This window comes from Salmo salar, chromosome ssa22, assembly GCF_905237065.1.
Source record: "Salmo salar chromosome ssa22, Ssal_v3.1, whole genome shotgun sequence".
Taxonomy (NCBI): Eukaryota; Metazoa; Chordata; class Actinopteri; order Salmoniformes; family Salmonidae; genus Salmo; species Salmo salar.
In genome coordinates this window covers 42,882,501-42,901,539 of record NC_059463.1, presented here as the reverse complement: position 1 = coordinate 42,901,539, position 19,039 = coordinate 42,882,501, and the positions used below count along the sequence as shown (strand labels likewise).

General features: G+C 44.0%; 1 protein-coding gene across 6 annotated transcripts in view; it reads right to left on the bottom strand.

The window, feature by feature from the left end:
- Positions 1–7,588: 7,588 nt before the first annotated feature.
- Positions 7,589–19,039, bottom strand: part of LOC106583442 (uncharacterized) — a 23,541-nt gene continuing 12,090 nt past the window's right edge. For 2 of the 6 annotated variants that reach the window (XM_014167607.2, XM_045705773.1), the window contains exons 7-15: positions 12,444–12,568; positions 12,285–12,341; positions 11,681–11,747; positions 11,302–11,534; positions 11,029–11,082; positions 10,845–10,896; positions 10,554–10,655; positions 9,618–9,656; positions 7,589–9,201 (exon numbers count right to left, since the gene is read on the bottom strand). In XM_014167607.2, coding sequence (XP_014023082.1) covers positions 8,567–9,201; positions 9,618–9,656; positions 10,554–10,655; positions 10,845–10,896; positions 11,029–11,082; positions 11,302–11,534; positions 11,681–11,747; positions 12,285–12,341; positions 12,444–12,568 — 1,364 coding nt within the window. In that variant the 3' untranslated portion in view covers positions 7,589–8,566. The remainder of the gene's footprint in view (positions 9,202–9,617; positions 9,657–10,553; positions 10,656–10,844; positions 10,897–11,028; positions 11,083–11,301; positions 11,535–11,680; positions 11,748–12,284; positions 12,342–12,443; positions 12,569–19,039) is intronic. The other 4 variants (XM_014167608.2, XM_045705774.1, XM_014167609.2 and 1 more) reach the window with 3 other exon arrangements.

Genomic DNA, 19,039 nt, shown 5'->3' with positions numbered 1-19,039 from the left:
GTGTGTGTGAGTTTGTACGTGTCTGTGTACTGTATATGTTCTTGCTTGTTCGCACGTGCAAGAGTCAAAGATAGAGGGAGGGTTGCAAAACCTTGAGAGAGAGAGAGAGAAAAGCATGGATACTGTGTGTCATGTCTGGTGTTTTTAGGAGGCTGTCTCCAGTGCCCCAGACATTTCTATTGTATGTGCTGTATCAGAATATTACTATTGAGTGTTGGCCAGCTTGTTTATATACATTCAATAAAGGTGACTTTCTTTCTCTTTCGGGCTGGTCTCTGTACTTAGAACAGATCGTTTTAAAGCCGCTCATGTGGTTTTCCTGTGGTGGCTGAACACTTCTCTATGATGCCTGTTTAATGACACAGTTCATCAGTCTGTCCACCAGACACAGATCGTCTCTGTAAAATTGAGTTGTTCAACCACAGCGCTGGTTTCCTGTTTTCAGAAATCTTCTTCCACTGCAAGTGTTATATTTCATATATTCTCTAACAACACAACTTTATCTTACCTCACATGTATAGTTTGCTTCATGATACACCAGCCTGTGTAACGGAAGTCATTATGTACTGTGTGATTGAGTTGTTACTGCTAATGAACAGTCTCCATTTTACTAATGTACTGTATCTGTATGAATGCAATGTGAATGTAAACAGAGGACACACAAAGACATTTGAAGGATAGGTTTTTTCTCCCAGAATGAGTAACATGCTGGTTTTACAGTAGTTTTGCTATTTTAACTATTTCAGTTACACCATTAAAGGAAACTTCCTGACACGGCCAGGTGGACTGGGGACATCAAGGAGTCATCATGCCAGGTAGTCCTGAGTCATGGTCCTAGGGCTCAGGTCCTCCGAGAGAGAGAAAGAAAGAAAGAAAGAGAGAATTAGAGAGAGCATACTTAAATTCACACAGGACACCAGATAAGACAGGAGAAATACTCCAGATATAACAGACTGACCCTAGCCCAACCGACACATTAAATACTGGAGGCTGAGACAGGAGGGGTCAGGAGGCACTGTGGCCCCATCCGATGATACCCCCGGACAGGGCCAAACAGGAAGGATATAACCCCACCCACTTTGCCAAAGCACAGCCCCCACACCACTAGAGGGATATCTTCAACCACCAACTTACCATCCTGACACAAGGCCGAGTATAGCCCACAAAGATCTCTGCCACGGCACAACCCAAGGGGGGGCGCCAACCCAGACAGGAAGACCACGTCAGTGACTCAACCCACTCAAGTGACGCACCCCTCCTAAGGACGGCATGGAAGAGCACCAGTAAACCAGTGACTCAGCCCCTGTAATAGGGTTAGAGGCAGAGAATCCCAGTGGAGAGAGGGGAACCGGTCAGGCAGACAGCAAGGGCGGTTTGTTGCTCCAGTGCCTTTCCATTCACCTTCACACTCCTGGGCCAGACTACACTCAATCATAGGACCTACTGAAGAGATGAGTCTTCAATAAAGACTTAACCTCTCTAGGGTAGGTGGCACCAAATCGTCCCACCTACGTAACAGCCAGTGTAATCGGACATATCGGACATATCGAGTGCATAGAGGAGTTCTGTATCTATAATTCTTAAAATAATTGTTCTTCTTTTTGTGAACGTTTATCGTGAGTAATTTAGTAAATTCACCGGCAGTGTTCGGTGGGAATGCTAGTCACATGCTAGTCACATGCTAATGTAAAAAGCTGTTTTTTGATATAAATATGAACTTGATTGAACAAAACATGCATGTATTGTTTAACCTCTATGGGCTAGGCGGGACGAATTCGTCCCACCTACGTAACAGCCACTTGAAGCCTGTGGCGCGATTTTCAAAAATTAAAAATCCTATTACTTCAATTTCTCAAACATATGACTATTTTACAGCTATTTAAAGACAAGACTCTCGTTAATCTAACCACACTGTCCGATTTCAAAAAGGCTTTACAACGAAAGCAAAACATTAGATTATGTCAGCAGAGTACCAAGCCAGAAATAATCAGACACCCATTTTTCAAGCTAGCATATAATGTCACAAAAACCCAGAAGACAGCTAAATGCAGCACTCACCTTTGATGATCTTCATCAGATGACAACCCTAGGACATTGTTATACAATACATGCATGTTTTGTTCAATCAAGTTCATATTTATATCAAAAACCAGCTTTTTACATTAGCATGTGACGTTCAGAACTAGCAAACTTCCGGGGAATTCGCTAACATTTTACTAAATTACTCACGATAAACGTTCACAAAAAGCATAACAATTATTTTAAGAATTATAGATACAGACCTCCTCTATGCACTCGATATGTCCGATTTTAAAATAGCTTTTTGGTGAAAGCACATTTTGCAATATTCTAAGTACATAGCCCAGGCATCACGGGCTCGCTATTTAGACACCCGGCAAGTTTAGCACTCACCATAATCATATTTACTATTATAAAAATTTCATTACCTTTTGTTGTCTTCGTCAGAATACACACCCAGGACAGCTACTTCAATAACAAATGTTGGTTTGGTCCAAAATAATCCATCGTTATATCCGAATAGCGGCGTTTTGTTCGTGCGTTCCAGACACTATGCGAAATAGTAAAGAAGTGTCACGCGCTTGGCGCAATTCGTGACAATAAAATTCTAAGTATTCCATTACCGTACTTCGAAGCATGTCAACCGCTGTTTAAAATCAATTTTTACGACATTTTTCTCGTAGAAAAGCGATAATATTCCGACAGGGAATCTCCTTTTCGGCAAACAGAGGAAAAAAATCCCAAAGGCGGGGGCGGTCGGGGTCACGCGCATAAGCTAGTGTCTCTTGATGGGCCACTTGAGAAAGGCGATAATGTGTTTCAGCCTGGGGCTGGAATGACGACATTCTGTTTTTTCCCGGGCTCTGAGCGCCTATGGACGACGTGGGAAGTGTCACGTTAGAGCAGAGATCCTTAGTAAATGATAGAGATGGAAAAGAAGTTCAAGAAATGGTCAGACAGGCCACTTCCTGTAAAGGAATCTCTCAGGTTTTGACCTGCCATTTGAGTTCTGTTATACTCACAGACACCATTCAAACAGTTTTAGAAAATTTAGGGTGTTTTCTATCCATATGTAATAAGTATATGCATATTCTAGTTACTGAGTAGGAGTGGTAACCAGATTAAATCGGGTATGTTTTTTATCCAGCCGTGTCAATGCTGCCCCCTAGCCCATTAATTAACTGTAAAGCTATCAGTCACAAGTGGAAACACACTTACAACTGAAAATAAGTTACGTTATCTTTTAACTTCTCTGGGTTAGGTGGGACGTGACCGTCCCACACTATTCAACAGCCAGTGAAATAGCATGGCGCGAAATACAAAACAGCAACAATCTCATAATTTCATTTTCTCAAACAATCAACTATTTTACACCATTTTAAAGATGAGACTCTCATTAATCTAACCACATTGTCTGATTTCAAAAAGGCTTTACGGCGAAAGCATAAAATTAGATTATGTTAGGACATAAAATTCCCAAGAAAATCCACACAGCCGTTTTCCAAGCAAGGACATGCATTACAAAAACCAAAAGTGCAGCTAAAATATTCACTAACCTTTGATGATCTTCATCAGATGGCACTCATAGGACTTCATGTTATACAATACATGTATGTTTTGCTCGATAAAGTTCATATTTATATCCAAAAACAGCATTTTACATTGGCGCGTGATGTTCAGAAAATGTATTCCCACCAACACTGTCGGTGAATGTGCAATCAATTTACAAAAATACTCATCATAAACATTGATAAAATTTACAACAGTTACTGAAAGAATTATAGATACACTACTCCTTGACGCAACCACTTTGTAAGATTTCAAAATAAGTTTACGGAGAAAGCACACTGTTCAATATTCTGAGTACATAGCTCAGCCATCGAAGCAAGCTATACAGCTACCCGCCAAGTTCTGGCATCAACAAAACTCAGAATTAGTATTAGAAATATGCTCTTACCTTTGCTGATCTTCGTCAGAATGCACTCCGAGGATTCCTACTTCCACAAGAAATGTTTGTTTTGTTCGAAATACTCCATATTTATGTCCAAATACTAGAGGTCGACCGATTAATCGGAATGGCCGATTAATTAGGGCCGATTTCAAGTTTTCATAACAATCGGTAATCGGTATTTTTGGCCACCGATTTGCCGATTTTATTATTATTATTTTTTATAAAATATTTTTTAACCAGGCAAGTTAGTTAAGAACACATTCTTATTTTCAATGACAGCCTAGTAACGGTGGGTTAACTGCCTTGTTCAGGGGCAGAATGACAGATTTTTACCTTGTCAGCTTGGGGATTCAATCTTGCAACCTTACGGTTAACTAGTCCAACGCTCTAACCACCTGCTTTACATTGCACTCCATGCGAATGCAGTAAGAAGCCAAGGTAAGTTGCTAGCTAGCATTAAACTTATCTTATATAAAACAATCAATCAATCAATTATAATCACTAGTTAACTACACATGGTTGATGATATTACTAGTTTATCTAGCCTGTCCTGCGTTGCATATAATCGATGCGGTGCGCATTCGCGAAAAAGGACTCTCGTTGCTCCAACTTGTACCTAACCATAAACATCAATGTCTTTCTTAAAATCAATACACAAGTATATATTTTTAAACCTGCATATTTAGTTAATATTGCCTGCTAACATGAATTTCTTTTAACTACGGAAAATGTGTCACCTCTGCAACAGAGTCAGACTATATGCAGCAGTTTGGGCCACCTGGCTCGTTGCGAACTGTGTGAATACTATTTCTTCCTAACAAAGACAGCCAACTTCGCCAAACGGGGGATGATTTAACAAAAGCGCATTTGCGAAAAAAGCACAATCGTTGCACGACTGTACCTAACCATAAACATCAATGCCTTTCTTAAAATCAATACACAGAAGTATATATTTTTAAACCTGCATATTTAGTGAAAAGAAATCCAGGTTAGCAGGCAATATTAACCAGGTGAAATTGTGTCACTTCTCTTGCGTTCATTGCACGCAGAGTCAGGGTATATGCAACAGTTTGGGCCACCTGGCTCGTTTGCGAACTAATTTGCCAGAATTTTACGTAATTATGACATAACATTGAAGGTTGTGCAATGTAACAGGAATATTTAGATTTAGTGATGCCACCCGTTAGATAAAATACGGAACGGTTCCGTATTTCACTGAAAGAATAAACATGATAGTTTCCGGATTCGACCATATTAATGACATAAGGCTCGTTTTTCTGTGTGTTATTATGTTATAATCAAGTCTATGATTTGATAAAGCAGTCTGACTGAGCGGTGTTAGGCACCAGCAGGCTCGTAAGCATTCATTCAAAACAGCACTTTAGTTTTGCCAGCAGCTCTTCGCTGTGCTTCAAGCATTGCGCTGTTTATGACTTCAAGCCTATCAACTCCCAAGATTAGGCTGGTGTAACCGATGTGAAATGGCTAGCTAGTTAGCGGGTGCGCGCTAATAGCGTTTCAAACGTCACTCGCTCTGAGACTTGGAGTAGTTGTTTCCCTTGCTCTACATGGGTAACGCTGCTTCAAGGGTGGCTGTTGTCGATGTGTTCCTGGTTCGAGCCCAGGTAGGAGTGAGGAGAGGGACGGAAGCTATACTGTTACACTGGCAATACTAAAGTGCCTATAAGAACATCCAATAGTCAAATGTATATGAAATACAAATCGTATAGAGAGAAATAGTCCTATAATTCCTATAATAACTACAACCTAAAACTTCTTACCTGGGAATATTGAAGACTCATGTTAAAAGGAACCACCAGCTTTCATATGTTCTCATGTTCTGAGCAAGGAACTTAAATGTTAGCTTTCTTGGCACATAATGCACTTTTACTTTCTTCTCCAACACTTTGTTTTTGCATTATTTAAACCAAATTGAACATGTTTCATTATTTATTTGAGGCTAAATTGATTTTATTGATGAATTATATTAAGTTAAAATAAGTGTTCATTCAGTATTGTTGTAATTGTCATTATTACAAATAAAGAAATAAAAAAAATTGGCCAATTAATCGGCATTGGTTTTTTGGTCCTCCAATAATCGGTATCGGAAACCGCGTTGAAAAATCATAATCGGTCAACCAAATACCTCCGTTTTGTTCGTGCGTTCAGATCACTATCCAAAGGCATAACGCGAGAACGCAGTACCAGAGACGAAAAGTCAAATAGTTCTATTACCCTTCAGAGAAACATGTCAAACGTTGTTTACAATCAATCCTTAGGGTATTTTTAAGATAAAACGTTGATAATATTCCAACCGGACAATAGCGTATTCATTCAAGAAGAAAAAGAAGGAGGGGCGCGCTTTCGGGCTCGCACATCACCAAGTCCTTTGTCCATAGGCAGTCCACTCATTGACTGTTCTCTGCCCAGTAACAGGAGAATGATGGAAAAACTTTCTGAAGGCTGTTGACAGCCAATGGAAGCCTTAGGAAGTGCAACGTGACCCCACAGACACTGTAGTTTCGGGATTCAAAAGAAGAACTACAATTCTCAGATTTCCACACTTCCTGGTTGGATTTTTCTCAGGTTTTTGCCTGCCATATGAGTTCTGTTATACTCACAGACATCATTCAAACAGTTTTAGAAACTTCAGAGTGTATTCTATCCAAATCTACTAATAGTATGCAAATATTTGACTCTGGGCCCGAGTATTAGGCCGTTTACTCTGGGCACGCTTTCCATCCGAAATCGAAAATACTGCCCCCTATACCTTGACAGGTTAATGTACTGTTATTTTACCTCAGACGATCTTGTAGTAAGGTTGCTAGCTTGCACTCCTAGCAGCTTACGCTAATAAGATAGCTGGATAGCATTTACTGCTAGTGAAGTTGCTAGCTAGCAAGTTAGCATAAACTAGCGCTAACTGGGCTAGTCATTGTCTAAATGACAGGTAGAAACACATTCATAACCATAAAGGGGTAACATTAACTAGCCCCCGGGGAACAGTTACCCCCTAGTATGGGTGGGGGCGAGTTGCCCCCAACACACTCATCCAACATATTACTACTTTACTCAAAAATGATCTACATTTTTCTCTTACCACAAAATCGTTTTGTTGAAACAGCTCCAAAAGTTGTGATGACACAGAGGACATTTTTTGTTCAGCAAGAGCAAGAACAGGTGCTAGATACACCCTACTAGTTACACCCTGAGCGTGAAGAGTACATTATCGGGAAACTAACAGTTTTGTCCGAAGGCACACTTCAAAGAATTGACTGAACTTCGTAGCTCTCTTTGGGACGCCTTTTTGCTCGGTTGAGATCAGCTGCAGTCGTTCTGGTTGATCTCGTTTTCTCTCAAATAGCCCTTGACCAATCACAATCTCTTGAGGGGCGAAAGGGTCCGGGACTACTGTACACGTTGGCCAGCCAGAGCACCACCACACAGATATTCAATGTTATTTATAACTGCACAAGTGTGAGACCGGGGCTGCATTCCTGGCTGTCGCGCAACCCCTCTCGCGGCTATTTCCCACAGATATTTGTGGTCATTTTTTAAACTTTTTTGAAATCCAAGTACTATTTTCCTCCTAGTGAAAATATCAATTGTGATGAGAAATTCTTGTTTGTATCGAAATATATTTATTTTTCATCTTTCACATTGAAATAATAATGCATTATTCAATCCATGATAGAGATTATGTTTTGGTCAATAATCATTTAGGTCATTTACATAGGCTTACCACATTTAATTTCTACACTAATGTTTAAACAGATAAGGAGAATATATTAAAATATATCTTTATTGTCCACTGGTTAGAACAACAATTTGTCTTCTGCCTTTCTCAACACCCACAGACACACACACACACTATGAGAGGCAGCGGGTCAGCAGCAGGGCAGCACCCCTGGATGGAGAGCAAATGTTGGGTGTAGAGTGCCTTGCTTAAGGGCACAATGACAGGAGATGGTACATGGGATCAGAGAGCAGCGGCCTTCCAGCTGCCAGTTCAGTTCCATTTTTGTTTTGCCTGGCCCGGGGCTTAAAACGGTGAACCTTCCAGCTGCTGGTCCGCCTCTCTAACCTCTAGGCAACTGCATATCATTCAGGTTTGTCCTAGCTTGAGTTTTGATCCAGCAAATGTTCCAATAGGCCTTTCAGACATTTCTATCTACAAATCATGAATTAAGAGTAAGATAAAGAACAATTGTTAAACATTTCATGTAGCCTACATAATAGTTCACACATAGAAGTCCACCCTGAAGGTGTAGGCCTATTGTAGGTTACACACTGTGTATTGGCTCAATAAAAGCCCTCATGACATCACCAAATACAATCCAAGGCTTCTGCATCCAACACGTTGCATGTCCAGTGTATTCAGTGTGAATGTAAAGTTTGGGGTTATTGGGGTAATGATGGGGGCCGGTATTGTCTTAGTGGTTGGGGTAGATTAGATCTCAGCGTGACTGTTCTGCTGTAACGGCACAGCCTGCGATCCAGTGACAACACACTTATGAGGCAGCTCCTTAATCAGGTACCCCCCTGAGTCTCTCCACAAAGGCATAAGTCCCCCAGACAGTCTCTGTGTAGCTTCCTTCAGACCCTATATCCACCTATACCAGCCTCAGGCCCTGTGGGCCCCATGGCCAGCTCAGCGAGGAGCCCCTGGCTCTGGGAGGGCAGGTGGAACATGGGCAGCCCTTGGAACAGCTCTGGGAGACCCCTCTCACTGCTGGGGGGCTTGACAGAATGGGCCTCAAAGTGCACCAGGAGGAAGCGCTCTCCAGCACAGCCCAGTTTGTGGTCTGCCTTGATGCAGCTCAGAGCGGCACTGAACACGTCTGCATACGGGGAGGACAAGCCCTGGAGAAGCCCCTTATCCTCCCCCTCCCCCTCCATCTCCTCACCCCCCTCCTCCTTCTCCACACCCTGGACTATATCCTTTCCCTGTTGGCCCTGCTGGTCCCACTGTCGGACCCAGTCCTCTGTCCTCTCCCAGGCTGCCTGTGTCAGTACCAGTATTGCCCGCACCCCATGACTGTCCAGGTGCTGCAGCTGGGAGTGCAGCCATGGCAGGGGCCCCAGAGAGCACAGCTCAGCCCGACTCCACAGGTCCACAGAGACACTGAAGCCCTGGGCACACAGAGAGGAACCGAGCTCACACACCAGCTCTGACACAGAGCCATCCACGTCCGGCGGGCTCAGCAGCACTATGTGTCCCCTGTTGGCTACTACAGAGGGAGGGATGGAGGGAGTGAGAGAGAGAGGGAGGGAGCGAGGGAGAGAGGGAAGGAAAGGAAGGAGGGATATAAGGAGGGAGGGAAGAAATTGAGGGAAGGGAGGGCAGGAAGGAAGGAAGGAAGGAAGGAAGGAAGGAAGGAAGGAAGGAAGGAAGGAAGGAAGGAGGGAGGGAGGGAGGGAGGGAGGGAGGGAGGGAGGGAGGGAGGGAGGGAGGGAGGGAGGGAGGGAGGGAGGGAGGGAGGGAGGGAGGGAGGGAGGGAGGGAGGGAGGAGGGAGGGAGGGAGGCAAAGGGCAGGGGGAGTTAGAAACATTAATTTTCCATTGTTTTGTCAATCATTATTGCTAGATGAATATGTATCTCCTTTATTTTCAGATTGTATATTTGCAGTATGAGAAACCTGCTTACGTCGACCACACTCCTTCTGGTACCATTCCCATGCCCACCCTGTTGGACAGACAGAAATGTGATGTGAAACACACTGACATGGTTCTGTAACACAGAGTCTCCTGTGTCATTTCAAGTAAGAGTTGTTTGTCCTTTGTCCTAAAATTCTAACTGTAGTAAACACCCACAAGTCAGTCAGAGACACATGAATGGAGCTATTGAGAGGACAGGGAATCTGGGACACTGAGGAATACACGTAGTATAGGAAGGATCTTCATTCTCTTTCTCTAAATGTTTTATATTTTTTCAATCTTGTCTCATCGCTGCAACTCCCCTTCGCCTCGAAGGTCAAGTAATGCATTCTCTGAAACATAACCCACCTAACCACGCTTCTTAACACCTGCCCACTTAATCCGGAAGCCAGCCGCACTAATGTGTTAGAGGAAACACCATTCAACTGATGACTGAGGTCAGCCTGCACCAATGTGTCAGAAGAAACACAGTTCAACTGACGACCAAGGTCAGCCTGCAGGAGCTACAAGGAGTCGCTAGAGCGTGATGAGCAAAGTAAAACCCCCGTGGTCAAACCCTCCCCTAACAACGCTGGGCCAATTGTGCGCCGCCCTATGGGACTCTCGATTACGGCTGGTTGTGATGCAGCCCAGGATCAAACCCAGGTCTGTGGTGACACCTCTAAGCACAGCGATGCAGTTCCTTAGACCGCTGCGCCACTCGGGAGGCACTCTTTCTCTACATATTGATCTCCTCTCTCTCTATTGAGACTGATTTGGTAGGAGGCAGAGAGCACATCTGTGGTGAGAAGAGCCTAGCACTCACTTCACCACAGTGTAACACAACACAAACCTAACACAAGTTTAACACTTTTGGACTCTTTTTGTCTCTACACACAGTTCCTTTGCATGTGTGTAGTTGGGGAGAAGGACCAGAGTGACTCACGTTTCAGTTTACCATGCAGGAAATATAGACAAATTGCTGCTAGGACAGCCAGCATCAGGGACAGCAGGACCAACAGACTCCAGCGCCAGTGCCACCAATTGGCTGAGAGGGAGAAGTATGTATTTTATTGAGCATACAAATAAATACTTTATTGATGATACAGATTTGAAAATAAAAGCCATATTTTTAAACACCAAAAATCTGTGGCCAGGAAATCTAACTTGTATTAGTTTCAGTAGGATCCATATCAACTTTGATAATGATACTTCAGCCCTCTACTAAAATACTCACAGTCAATGGGACAGAAGGGGCCAAGCGCACTGTTCTTCCCTTTTACCTTAACCTGGAGGGACGGAGACCCCACACACACGCACACGCACACACATTTAACATAAAATGAGCTCTGATCATGCCGCGACAGGATCCCAGTTCAATACTGGGGAACAACGAGAGTCAACCTGTAGAAGTTTCTTACCATCACACAGAGATCATGGCCAAGTATGACATCCTCAAACACACCGGGCATCAACTAAAAGATATAACAAATGTATCTATCATTCAATCAAAATATGTCTTATTCATATCTCACCAGACCATAAAAAAGCCACAAGTAAAAAACAAAACAAACAATTGCTACAAATGATGAGAGTAACGTTATATCCCAACAACGAAAAGGTCACTAAAGACGCACCAATAAAAAGCAGAAAAAATTATCAAAAGCATCAATCAAATGGTTGGATATACGTACCCAGTGTCCCCTGCTGTTTTCCCTCCATATGTCATCTGACAGACGCTGCCTAAAGGCAACCAGCTCTGTGCACCTGTCCATGTCCAAGCCTGCCTCTTTCTGGCAGGGCCACACTTCTGCCTCCACCCTACAGGGGGCAGTCAGGTTCCAGGATAGCATGGTACCACCACTGTTCATTTGGCCCTGCACCACAGATACTGACACATTCTCCCATACATTCCTCTGCAACAGCTCTGGTGGAGAGAGATAAAGGTATAGTATACCATACTGTATAGTGGAGTTATAGATACAATGGGAATCAACTTCATGGCCCACATTCATTACTGTCATAGTGTAACACAGGTGTAACAACAAGGATGCTGCATGGTTCTTCTCTTACCAGTGTGGTTTCTAAAGGGACAGCTAATGGATCGATGAGACCTCTTGTCTCCTTTATTCCACCACACCTGAAACACACACACACACACACCGATTAACACACACCTCAAACACACACACAACCAATTAGCACACCTGAAACACACACCCCTATTAACACACACTGATTAATACACACCTGAAACACAGACACAATTAACACACACCTGAAACACACACACACTCCGATTACTAAAACACACACACACAAACAGGGAGCAACACAAAAGGGATAGCCTTGTCTCTTACACTGAGTTGGATGTGTCTAGTAACAGCACTACTGACAAAAGTACTGTAGGCCTATTCCAGATTGAGCTTCTGAGTGGCGTAGTGGTCTAAGGCACTGCATCTCAGTGCAAGAGGTGTCACTACAGTCTCTAGTTCAAATCCAGGCTGTGTCACATCTGGCTATGATTGGGAGTCCCATAAGGTGACGCACAATTGGCCCAGTGTCGTCTGGGTTTGGCTGGGGTATGCTGTCATTGTAAATAAGAATTTGTTCTTAAATGACTTGCCTAGTTAAATAAAAACAAATTGTAATGAAAAAGGGGAAATAAAATCAGTACCTGGAAGCACATACAGGGGGTGACAGAGTGCAGTGGAATGGTACTCTCCTTACAGGTCTGTAAGACAACAAGCAACATGCTATCATTGGGATGGGTGAAAGTCTCAGAAAATTGTTGCATATTAACTGAGTTTAAATGAACGCCAAGTACAACACGGACCCTGCACACTCCATTATCTTCATGTTGTAGGCACATTTCCAGTGGGTAGGGGCTGTCATCTGCCTTGTTGACTTGTAGCCTCACCTCATTACTTTCTTGATCAATCAGAGTGCTGAAACTGGGGACTGACAGACACACTGGCCAATTAGAGAGCAGAAAAATGTATCTTTCTCTCTTCAAATAAACCAGAATCATTATGGGAAAACAGAACAAATGGCCATGAACAAACTATTTATTGGTTTGGATAGTCCCCTACAGATGGTTAATATATGCTCAACTGACTATCAGCAAACTGTTCAACTACTTTAATTATGCACTAGCCCTAACACTAGTCTTAACTCTAACCCTAACACTAACACTAGTTTTAAACCTAATTCTAACTCTAACTCTAATCCTTGACATAGCCCTAGGCAAGATGTTGCATTTCAACAGGGAGGCAATCGATAATGAAATTAGCATAATACAAAAATCCCCATAAAAATCTGTCAGTTGAATCTAGACATATCTGTTTTTTGCATTGGATGCATCACAATCCACCGCATCCGCTTATGCCGCACTTACGCATCCGCGGTGAAAGGTAACAGAGATAAGGAGGTGTTTGTCAGACCATGAGACATCCCGAAAATCGGTCTTCTCACAAAATCATCTGTAGCGTCCAAACTATTATGACCCCTCTATGGAAAGATGAGACTCTCACGAACACGATGGTGTTCTCCGTTTTGCTCTACAACCCCGAAAATCGTCTGAAGGGGACTGAAGGGGTCTGAAGTCGGTACAGCCGATCTGCCAACTTCTGTCTGTAGCGTCCGAACAGTGTGGGCTACACACTCATTTGACTCCACTATGCAAAGGTGACACTCTCATGAACACGTACATGTCGGTTTTGTTCTAGGAAGCCCACATGCGTCACAAGACTCGTTTGAAGGTCCCCCAGTACCCAAAAAATTGGCACCCTTGCACTTTTTTAACATAATGCACTATAATGCACCACAATATAAAAATCACTAATTCAACCAGTTTGAATAGGGAAAAGGACTAATTATTCTGTTTTGTATCGCTGTGTGTACCGCAATGAGCAAGAAAACTAGATCATTATCTGAGGTCAGACACATGATTGCAGCCAGGCATGGACAATCTCAAGGCTACACGTCCATCTCCAGAGACCTTGATGTTCCTGTTTCCAACTTATCAATAAGTTTTAAGACCCATCCCACTGTAGCCAACCTCCCTGGACATGGCCGCAAGAGAAAACTTTGAAGATTGCAGCGAAGGATTGTTTGAATGGGTAGGAAAGTACCTCGATCAACTGCCACACAGATTCAAGCTGATCTTCAGACACAAGGTACGCCAGTTTCAACTCGCACCATCCGTTGCCAACTCAATGAAAGGGGGTTAGATGGTAGGAGACCCAGGAGGACCCCACTGCTGAGAGAGAGACATAAGAAAGCCTGACTTAATTTCCCAAAACATACCTGAGCATGTCAACATCCGCCTGGGAGAATGTCTGGTGGACAGATGAGACCAAATTAGAGCTTTTTGGTAAAGCACGCCATCTCTATGTTTACAGTAAACAAAATTAGGCCTTAAAAAAATAACAGCTTCCATACAGTCAAACATGGAGGAGGTTCAGAGATGTTCTGGGGTTGCTTTGCTGCCTCTGGCACTGGGTGCCTTGAATGTGCACATGGTATCATGAAATCTGGAGAATATCAAGGCATTCCTAGACTTCCGGAGCTCGCTTCGCGTTCCTCGGAAACTATTCAGTTTTTTGTTTTTATATGTATTATTTCTTACATTGTTACCCCAGGAAATCTTACGTTTTATTACATACAGCCGGGAGGAACTGTTGGATATAAGAGCAACATCAACTTACCAACATTACGACCAGGAATACGACTTTCCCAAGCGATCCTCTGTTTGGTCCACCACCCAGGACAATGGATCGGATCCCAGCCGACGACCCAAAACAACGGCGCCGCAGAGGGGCAGATGGAGCGGTCTCCTGGTCAGGCTCTGTAGACGGGCACATTGCGCACCGCTCCCGAGTATACTACTCGCCAATGTCCAGTCTCTTGACAACAAGGTAGACGAAATCCGAGCAAGGGTTGCCTTCCAGAGAGACATCAGAGATTGTAACGTTCTTTGTTTCACGGAAACATGGCTCACTCGGGATACGTTATCAGAGTCGGTATAGCCACCTGGTTTCTTCACTCATCGCGCCGACAGAAACAAACATCTCTCTGGTAAGAAGCAGGGCGGGGTGTATGCCTTATGATTAACGAGACGTGGTGTGATCATAACAACAAACAGGAACTCAAGTCCTTTTGTTCACCTGACCTAGAATTCCTTACAATCGAATGCCGACCGCAATAACTACCAAGATAATTCTCTTCGATTATAATCACAGTCGTGTATATCCCCCCAAGCAGACACATAGACGGCCCTGAAAGAACTTCATTGGACTTTATGTAAACAGGAAACCACATATTCTGAGGCTGCATTTATTGTAGCTGGGGATTTTAATAAGGCTATTCGGAAAACAAGGCTCCCTAAATTTTATCAGCATATCGAATGCGCGACCCGTGCTGGCAAAACCCTGGATCATTGTTACTCTAACTTCCGCGATGCATACAAAGCCCTGCCCCGCCCTCCTTTCGGAAAATCTGACCAAGACTTCATTTTGTTGCTCCCAGCCTACAGACAGAAACCAAAACAGGAAACACCCGTGCTCAGGTCTGTATAACGCTGGTCTGACCAATCGGATTCCACGCTTAAAGATTACTTCAACCACGTGGACTGCGATATTTACATTTACATCATTTAGCAGACGCTCTTATCCAGAGCGACTTACAAATTGGTGTATTCACCTTATGATATTCAGTGGAACAACCACTTTACAATAGTACATATATATATTTTCTTTTTTTGGGGGGGGGGGGTGGGTTAGAAGGATTACTTTATCCTATCCCAGGTATTCCTTAAAGAGGTGGGGTTTCAGGTGTCTCCGGAAGGTGGTGATTGACTCCGCAGTCCTGGCGTCGTGAGGGAGCTTGTTCCACCATTGGGGTGCCAGAGCAGCGAACAGTTTTGACTGGGCTGAGCGGGAACTGTGCTTCCGCAGAGGTAGGGGGGCCAGCAGGCCAGAGGTGGATGAACGCAGTGCCCTTGTTTGGGTGTAGGGACTGATCAGAGCCTGAAGGTATGGAGGTGCCGTTCCCCTCACAGCTCCGTAGGCAAGCACCATGGTCTTGTAGCGGATGCGAGCTTCAACTGGAAGCCAGTGGAGTGTGCGGAGGAGCGGGGTGACGTGAGAGAACTTGGGAAGGTTGAACACCAGACGGGCTGCGGCGTTCTGGATGAGTTGTAGGGGTTTAATGGCACAGGCAGGGAGCCCCGCCAACAGTGAGTTGCAGTAATCCAGACGGGAGATGACAAGTGCCTGGATTAGGACGTGCGCCGCTTCCTGTGTAAGGCAGGGTCGTACTCTGTTCCGCATAGCGTCGGACAATAACATTGATGAATACGCTGATTCGGTGAGCGAGTTTATAAGCAAGTGCATCGGTGATGTTGTACCCACAGCGCCTATTAAAACCTTCCCCAACGAGAAACCATGGATTGATGGCAGCATTCGCGCAAAACTGAAAGCGCGAACCATTGCTTTTAATCAGGGCAAGGCGACTGGAAACATGACCGAATACAAACAGTGTAGCTACTCCCTCCACAAGGCAATCAAACAAGCTAAGCATCAGTATAGAGACAACGTAGAGTCGCAATTCAATGGCTCAGACATGAGAGGTATGTGGCAGGGTCTACAGTCAATCACGGACTACAAAAAGAAAACCATCACCGTCGCGGACCACGATGTCTTGCTCTCAGACAAACTAAACAACTTCTTTGCTCGCTTTGAGGACAATACAGTGCCACCGACACGGCCCACTACCAAAACCTGCGGGCTCTTCTTCACTGCAGCCAACGTGAGTAAAACATTTAAACGTGTTAACCCTCGCAAGGCTGCTGGCCCAGACGGCATCCCTAGCCGTGTCCTCAGAGCATGTGCAGACCAGCTGGCTGGTGTGTTTACGGACATATTCAATCAATCCTTATCCCAGTCTGCTGTTCCCACATGCTTCAAGAGGGCCACCATTGTTCCTGTTCCCAAGAAAGCTAAGGTAACTGAGCTAAATGACTATTGCCCCGTAGCACTCACTTCCGTCATCATGAAGTGCTTTGAGAGACTAGTCAAGGATCATATCACCTCCACCATACCTGAAACCCTAGACCCACTCCAATTTGCTTACCGCCACAATAGGTCCACAGACGACGGAATCGCAATCACACTGCACATTGCCCTAACCCATCTGGACAAGAGGAATGCCTATGTAAGAATGCTGTTCATCGACTACAGCTCAGCATTTAACACCATGGTACCCTCCAAACTCGTCATTAAGCTCGAGATCCTGGGTCTTGACCCCGCCCTGTGCAACTGGGTCCTGGACTTCCTGACGGGCCGCCCCCAGGTGGTGAGGGTAGGAAACATCTCCACCCCACTGATCCTCAACACTGAGGGCCCACAAGGGTACATTCTCAGCCCTCTCCTGTACTCCCTGTTCACCCATGACTACGCACGCCTCCAACTCAATCATCAAGTTTGCAGACGACACTACAGTGGTAGGCCTGATTACCAACAACGACGAGACGGCCTACAGGGAGGAGGTGAGGGCCCTCGGAGTGTGGTGTCAGGAAAATAACCTCAAACTCAATGTCAACAAAACAAAGATGATCGTGGACTTCAGGAAACAGCAGAGGGAGCAGCCTATCCACGTCGACAGGTCAGTAGTGGAGAAGGTGGAAAGTTTCAAGTTCCTCAGTGTACACATCATGGACAAACTGAAATGGTCCACCCACACAGACAGCGTGGTGAAGAAGGCGCAGCTGCGCCTCTTCAACCTCAGGAGGCTGAAGAAATTCGGCTTGTCACCAAAAACACTCACAAACTTTTACAGATGCACAATCGAGAGCATCCTGTCGGGCTGTATCACAGCCTGGTACGGCAACTGCTCCGCCCACAACCGTAAGGATCTCCAGAAGGTAGTGAGGTCTGCACAACGCATCACCGGGGGCAAACTACCTGCCCTCCAAGACACCTACACCACCCGATCCCACAGGAAGGCCAAAAAGATCATCAAGGACAACAACCACCCGAGCCACTGCCTGTTCACCCCACTATCATCCAGAAGGCGAGGTCAGTACAGGTGCATCAAAGCTGGGACCGAGAGACTGAAAAACAGCTTCTATCTCAAGGCCATCAGACTGCTAAACAGCCATCACTAACATTGAGTGGCTGCTGCCAACATACTGACTCAAATCTCTAACCACTTTAATAATTAAAAATTGGATGTAATAAATGTATCACTAGTCACTTTAAACAATGCCACTATATATCATATTTACATACCCTGCATTACTCATCTCATATGTATATACTGTACTCTATACCATCTACTGCATCTGCCTATGCCGTTCGGCCATCGCTCATCCATATTTTTTTATACCTTATACACTTGTGTGTATATACACTTGTGTGTATAAGGTAGTTGATGTGAAATTGTTAGATTACTTGTTAGATATTACTGCATGGTCAGATCTAGAAGCACACGCATTTCGCTACACTTGCATTAACATCTGCTAACCATGTGTATGTGACAAATAAAATTTGATTTGATTTTGGAGCGCAATGTCAGACCCAGTGTCAGAAAGCTTGGTCTCAGTCGAAGGTCATGGGCCTTCCAGCAGGACAATGACCCCAAACATACTTCAAAAAGCACCCAGGGATGGTTCAAAACCAAACGCTGGACTGTTCTCAAGTGGCCAGCAATGAGTCCAGATCGAAATCCCATTGAAAACTTGTGGAGAGATCTGAAAACAGCAGTTGGGAGAAGGCACCCTTCAAATCTGGAAGAGCTGGAGCAGTTTGCACCAGAGGAGTGGGCCAAATTGCCAGCAGAGAGGTGCAGGGAGCTCATCGATGACTATAGGATGCGCTTGATTGTAGTTATTTTGACTAAAGGCTGTGCTACCAAATATTACTTCTTGGGTGTCAATAACTTTGTCAATGCCATTTCTGTTCATTTTCTGATTTAAATGGATATGATATGTTCTGAATAATGTTCTGTAATATTTACAGTGAAATAAAGAATTGTGGAGACCAAATTCTTTGGTATACATCAATGTCTTTTTAGGCAAAATTGTGAGTTAATTGAAAAAAGTGTAAGGGTGCCAATATTTATGGCCAAGACTGTGCATATAGAGACTATTTAGTGGCAAAAATAAGGGGTTAAATACATGTAAAAAAAAACATATATACACTGCTCAAAAAAATAAAGGGAACACTTAAACAACACATCCTAGATCTGAATGAAATAAATAATCTTATTAAATACTTTTTTCTTTACATAGGTGAATGTGCTGACAACAAAATCACACAAAAATAATCAATGGAAATCCAATTTATCAACCCATGGAGGTCTGGATTTGGAGTCACACTCAAAATTGAAGTGGAAAACCACACTACAGGCTGATCCAACTTTGATGTAATG